The sequence below is a fragment of the Lampetra planeri genome, chromosome 20 (genome assembly GCF_965212315.1).
Source record: "Lampetra planeri chromosome 20, kcLamPlan1.2.h2, whole genome shotgun sequence".
NCBI lineage: Eukaryota > Metazoa > Chordata > Hyperoartia > Petromyzontiformes > Petromyzontidae > Lampetra > Lampetra planeri.
In genome coordinates this window covers 911,700-918,087 of record NC_136126.1, presented here as the reverse complement: position 1 = coordinate 918,087, position 6,388 = coordinate 911,700, and the positions used below count along the sequence as shown (strand labels likewise).

General features: G+C 52.4%; 1 protein-coding gene across 1 annotated transcript in view; it reads left to right on the top strand.

Moving 5' to 3' along the window:
- The first annotated feature begins 4,183 nt into the window (after window positions 1-4,183).
- LOC144724238 (alpha-N-acetylgalactosaminide alpha-2,6-sialyltransferase 3-like) overlaps window positions 4,184-6,388 on the top strand; it is a 23,928-nt gene continuing 21,723 nt past the window's right edge. Inside the window, exon 1 of the mRNA XM_078603203.1 lies at window positions 4,184-4,276. Within this exon, the coding sequence (XP_078459329.1) occupies window positions 4,250-4,276 (27 nt within the window). The 5' untranslated portion in view covers window positions 4,184-4,249. The remainder of the gene's footprint in view (window positions 4,277-6,388) is intronic.

Sequence of the window (6,388 nt, the reverse complement as noted above, 5' to 3'; positions counted from 1 at the left end):
TCATCTCTACCACAACCAGGCATTGTTGTCACCAACTACTCTTATCACCATCATTGTCATCATCTGTACCATCACCGTCATCCCACAACAACAGCCATCGATATTATCACCACCACCATCTACTACCACCATGATATCGCTGTACTTACCACAAGTCCACGACCTTCGCCGTGATCACGAGCATCTCGACCACAACCGCTGCCATCATCATATACCATCACCATTTCTACCAAAAGCACCACCACCGCCATGCACATATTCTACCACCACTAATAGTGCTCTTACAACCACCACAATCATTTCCCATCATCGCCCCCATCATCATCAACCACCGCCATCGTGACACGTGGACTCTTCGAAGGTTATACGTATCCAGGAGGGGGAGTTGATGTCATGCACAGTATGACCCTGATCTTCAATCAACAGCGTCTACCTCCGCTTAACACATTCCTGCGGAGGGAGCTGGTAGGAACGTTGGGTAGCTCGGTCAATGGCCAGGGTCAACGGCGGCGTGGTGTATCCTGCAAATATGCCCGATTGTGAGAGCGGGCACAAGCCGGCGTGAGTAGGTTCAACGTTGAGTTTTATAAGGGCACCACGTGGTGACCAGCCCCTCCCCACCCAGCCCCCACCCAGCCCCTCCCCAGCCCCCACCCCAGCCCCTCAATCGCGGGGCCACAAACAAAGGTTGTAGCACCCACCCTCACCACAGCTGCCTTTCACAGGCCAGAGGGCAGGAGTTGAACCATAAAAAGATAAGAACACCCACCCTCCCGCCAACGGACGGAAGGGTCAGTCATAAAAACACACACTTGCCCCCCCCCCCCCAACGAAAGAGAACACAGGCGTTTCGCTTTGGTTAACTTTTTCATGTTTCTTCTAATAACGAAAATCCAAAACTTAGCGACAAAGCTTAAGCGAACATTATCGATCTTCACACTCACTCCAATTAAAAACCAGGCTACAATCTACACCAGTGGATCATGACTCCTCATTTATTAATTCAATACTAATGTTATTGTTACCTTTAATAATTTTATACGCGACCTGACCGAAGCATCAAAGAATAATTATGGCAGTCAGGGTCGTTCCTAAGCCAAAACGAATTCCCTAGCCTCGGAATATCAGATAATAATAACTCGAGAACAAACAGCACAAACCCAGGCTACAGGCAGTGAAACGAAGGTTAGCAAAGCCTATGAAAACACGTGGTAATAATGCTAAATCACCAATCTTGAATAAAACACAAACCAAATAATAAGTACGAGTAGTAGACAAAGGGTCATCTAGAAGAATTAAAGGCGAAATAAGTCAGTCATACCTAACCAAGATGGAATGTACTCCATAGAGAAAAAGCCTCCCAAACGCCTTTGTCTTCCCACAGCATGGATAGCAAGATTTGCACACACAAGCAAAGAACATCTCCCCATTAAAAAAATCATCAAACCTCGATGGAAATACCGTGAACCCGGCTACAACAAACGTTGAATCACTTACAATCAAAATTACAATAATGCTATAAGAAGTATAAGTGAGTCTCATATTTAACTTCCAAACAGAAAACGGAAAATTTGGAAGTTGTGTGGGACAAAGTAACAGCCGTCGCGAGGAAGACCCCCCCCCCCCCCTTTCAGGTTACTTATCGTTAACCTGAGAGAATGTCGTGTTAGACCTGTTCCTTTGCCATAGAACCTTGTCCACGAATTAAAGTTTGGCCAGAGATTTTAATCTTCCGTAAAAAGGCACGCCCACCGTCGTGGCTCATCGAGTGATAAGACATTTCGTTGAATATATAATCTTGCCGATGAATCTATTGACGTATACTTTGTCTTTAGGGTATGCTAATTTATTTTATTGCCTTTCGTATGAATATCATTACTTACCTGTTTTAAAGACTCTCCATCGCCGTCTAAGCTCGCCTTGCGCTGTGGAATTAATGATATGTGCGGTTGCCAATGTGAAACAACGCAATCCTTGATGGTTATCTATACTGCTCGCGGAAGAAAATTTCCCCGATGGTACAGTGGATAATGCCAAGCATGAGAGTTTGCATGTTAGAGTGTCATGTTTTTGTTTAGAATTAAAATTGCTTAACACAGAATAGTTTGAGTGTTTCTTTCCTAAGTTCATGCATAACAATGTTATTGGTAAGAACTGTATCTTGCGTTGAGATATGAATTTGGAGACCTAACATAACACATTAGGATATAACCAATAAATGTTTAAGCAAGAATCATTGTTATATCCCGATTGATACTACTCTAGGCAGCGAAGCTAAGCCCAATTATCATAACTGCACACATTAACATAAGCGCAAGCTTTAGCATAAATTAATACGGTTATTGAATATTTATGCGCATAATTACATAAATAAGCATACTTTATGAGATTTACGCATTTTTTGAATCTTCCTTTACTTTTTATTCTTTTTTAATCAAATTTTCACAACCCGACATATACAACACTCCCCACCCAGCCCCTCCCTTCCCACCCAGCCCCTCCCTGCACGACGCACGGACGGACACAATATTCCCCTGTGTGCTGGTGTAACCAGGAGGTTCCTACCAGTATTAAGTCAGGTGGTAGCATATCGTCATAATACCATATTATTTTGTATTCACTTCGATATGTTTCTCCCCAAGTCATCCCCATTGTGCCATCGATGTCTTGCCACGAAATGAGCCGTTTGGACATCTCACGGAGCAATGCGTGTATGGTGAACTTCTTTCGCGCCGTACATAGCCAACCGTGCTCATCGGATGTGCGGGGGAAGGACAACAAGCGGGACCCGTCGTGTTAGACAACGTCGCGTACATCTTCCCCGCTGCTCTGTTAACTCAGCTCATTATCTCCCCCGCCGGGGGGCGATAAACATTTACAGTACAGTACTACATTGTAGGGAAGTCAGCGGTGGATACCCGATGCGTGAGACTCGCTCGCACCACAAGAATGTGGCACGTGGACCACTGGCCAAGGTCTGTAAAGAGTAGCTGAGCACCAATGCCTCAGTGCGTGATTTGAGGAGGAAATCGCATTGACTTTGACCGGTCATCAGTGAGCTACACATCGTCACAGACCGCGCGCGACGTGGAACATTCACGACCGATGCGTTTTGTTCGGCGTGATGTCCGACGTTGCACTCCACGTCCCGAGATCTTCCCCAGGAACTGAGGGAGGAGACGGGCCCACCACTTTGTCAGGAGGGCCATTGTTTGAAACGTTGCCCGTTCGGTAAACGAGCTGAATGGAGAGCCCCACCGGACCCCTCCGCCGTGACGTCACCTAAGCAAGAATGATGAATAAAATCTTGACTTAAAGCTTTCGTGACTGCAGAAATTCATATTCTTTGGGTCTTTCGGTACAGTCACTTAGGTTCAAAGAAAATAAAAAAAAAACTATTTTTTGTTCTTTTCTTTGAACTCATCCTTTATTCAATAAAATAACAAACAAAAAACTAGTTTTTTGGTTATAATAACACAAAAACTAGTTTTTTGTTATTTTCTTTGAACCCTTCTACGTGGCTTTACCTAAAAGCCCAAAGAATAAGAATGAGGAAACCTCCGGAGAGGAGCGACCTTTGAGCCGAGCGAGGGATGCGATTCATTGGAGGAAGCGGGCGGGAGGGGGGGGGTAGATGGGGGGGGGGGGGAGGTCGTAAAAAGAGGTGAGAGGAGGTGGGTAACGAAGGGAGGAGGTGGGTGGCGGTGATGGAGGGAGATACGTGGTGGCAGGGAGAGGCGGCAGTGGGGGGAGGAAGCCGATGAGATGTGAAGATCATTTAGTCGGGTCCTCTCTTTAAACAGATGCCAGTGATGGGAGAAGACAGGAGGAGGTGGGAGGTGGTTGGGGGAGGTGGTGAGAGGTGGGACGAGGAGGCGACACGTGGTCGGAAGAGGTGAGTGGTGGTGGTGATGGCATGGCGTGGGAGGCGATTCGTTACTTTATATATTTGTTCATCTGATTTATTCAAATATTGACCCGGGTAATCCGTGAGGTGGAACATTTCGTTTGCGGTGGCGACGAATGGCGCGTTGCAATTACGCACGCGGTGACGACGCGTGGGAGGTGGGATGCGAAGTTGCTGAGGGGGAGGGGTGCGGGGGGATGACGAGGCGTGCGGGGGGGGGATGACGAGGCGTGCGGGGGGGGGGGATGACGAGGCGGGGCCACTCATTTACCTGCTTGAGCCGTGGGGCGAGGTGAGTCAGGTGATACGCGAACTGGAGTGGAGACGTTACCTGGATTAGCGATGGGCAATCGACGGATCAACTTAAAGGTATGTGCTCTACAGCCGAACTCATCCCCGTCTTGTCGCAAGATCCTCTATTGAACCACTGGTGAGAGAACGTTCGCGTTTCCCTCGTCACGAGGGACACATGGGCTTCGGCTCTCAATCTCAGGATGTCCACTTAACTCATCTGCTGTTTTGCTGGAATACAAATCGATTACAGCATTTGAAGAAGTGTAATCGTCGGAAATAACATTGATTCACGCTTGTGTTGCGCCCGAAACGTCGTGATTTATTTTATTTTAAACCTACGTGACTTTACCGAAAGAACCAAAGAGTACGGTTATAAAGAGATGGCATCCATCACGCGCGCGTGTGTGCGTGTTACCAGACAGCGGGTGCTGCTCTATTCGATCTCCCGTCGCGGGAGTTGAAACGTCGGGGCAAAGCCCCCCCCCCTCCCCCTGTCTCTCCGCATCCATCCGCTCTCGCTGATGTCCGTGATCGGTAAAAAGCACGTGCGGAGTGGAAAAGTGTGGCCGATATCCACCTCTTTCAAGACGCATTCGGCCTCGTGGAAGAGTTGGCCAACTACCGACTATGGAGGCTGTCTCGAGCTCTCTCTCTAGTCGAGGCCCCTTCCACCAGCAGTGGCGTGGGAGAGTAGTTGCAGGGCCGCGCCTGTATCTGTGTAAATCAGACGAGACACCCGACATTCTGGATATTTGACGCACTGCGCTATGGAGTCTGCTCAGCCCGAATTCGATCCCGGGCCACGGCTCCCGCCACGAGTGGCGGGTGAGTAGGGGAGAGAGAGAGACAGAGAGAGAGAGAGACAGAGAGAGACAGAAAGAGATTTTTTGATTTTTGAATGTCTTTATTCCGGCACCCTCTGCCCAGTGCAGTGGCACCCATGTGCGCGATATAAACCAACCACAAAACCCACACCGCACAACCACAAAAAACGTCGCGCCCGCTTCAGTGTCCAGGCACTATTCGCACCGGTCACCCCTGAGGGGGGGGGGGGGGTTCTGGGGGGGGGCGGAGGGGGGGCATCCGGTCAGGGGGGGGGAGGGGGTCAAACACAAACAGGACCGCGCCGTCCTCGACCGTACACAGGGCGTCCCGCGCCCTACCCCACCGCGGGAGGAACTCCCCCTCGGCCGCCGACAGCCTGTGGTGGGCGAATTCTAGCCGCACGCGCGCCTTTATCAGGGCCTGCGCCACCTGCAGCACCCCCGCGCCGCCGACCTTTCCTTCCAGCGCGCGTTTCCTCGTCGTGTACGTTGCGAGCTTCGCTTGCGCGCACACAAAGTTCGCCACGTCCCTGACGGGGCTCGCCACGCCGGTCACCCCATGTATGTACGCGCTCTCTCGGGCCGGCACGTCCAGCCTCCGGAGCACCGCCTTCACGAAGGCCAAGAGTGGCGCCAGCCTCGCGCACTGGAGGTACGCGTGAACCACATCCTCCCGCACCCCACAGAACGCACACGTGTCCGGGGTCCCCGGCACGGCGCGGCTGACCCACACGGCCGTTGGCAGCGTGCGGTGCACCAGCCGCCACTGAAGGTCACCGCAACGCTTGGTGGTGGGAGGGCGGTACAAGTTTTTCCACTGGGGCCCCGCAGTGTCCAGCGCGCCAAAGTGTTCCCTCCACCCCGTGTCCGGCTGGCCCACCAGCTCCGCGCTCAGCACCGCCTTCAGACAGGCGTCGTACAGCCGCGTTTTTTGCGCGCCTTCGAGCGGCACCTCGGTGCACCCCGCCATGCGCAGCAGCGTCCCGCCCTCCACGTGGCCGTCGGGGGCGCGGACCGAAAAGGCCAGCGGAGGGAACGGGGGGGTGTCCTCCTCCCCGACCTCCGCCAGCCGGACGCCCAGCGCCTGCATCGCCCGCAGGGCCTCCCTCAGCACCTTCGCGCCCGCCAGGACCGTGCGGCGTCCGGCCGCTCCGGAAATTTCGAGGGCCGTCCGCCACGCGTCCCGTCCGGGCGCCAGCAGGTCACCGACCCGTCCGATGCTGCATTCGGCAAAGCGCCTGGCCAGGGCATGCTCACCCCGCAAGCCAGGCAGGACTGCATTGGCGAACAAGGGCTCCCCCACGAAGTGGGCCGCCCTGTATCCGCCGCCGACCCGCGCCCAATCCAGCGTCGACCACGCGTC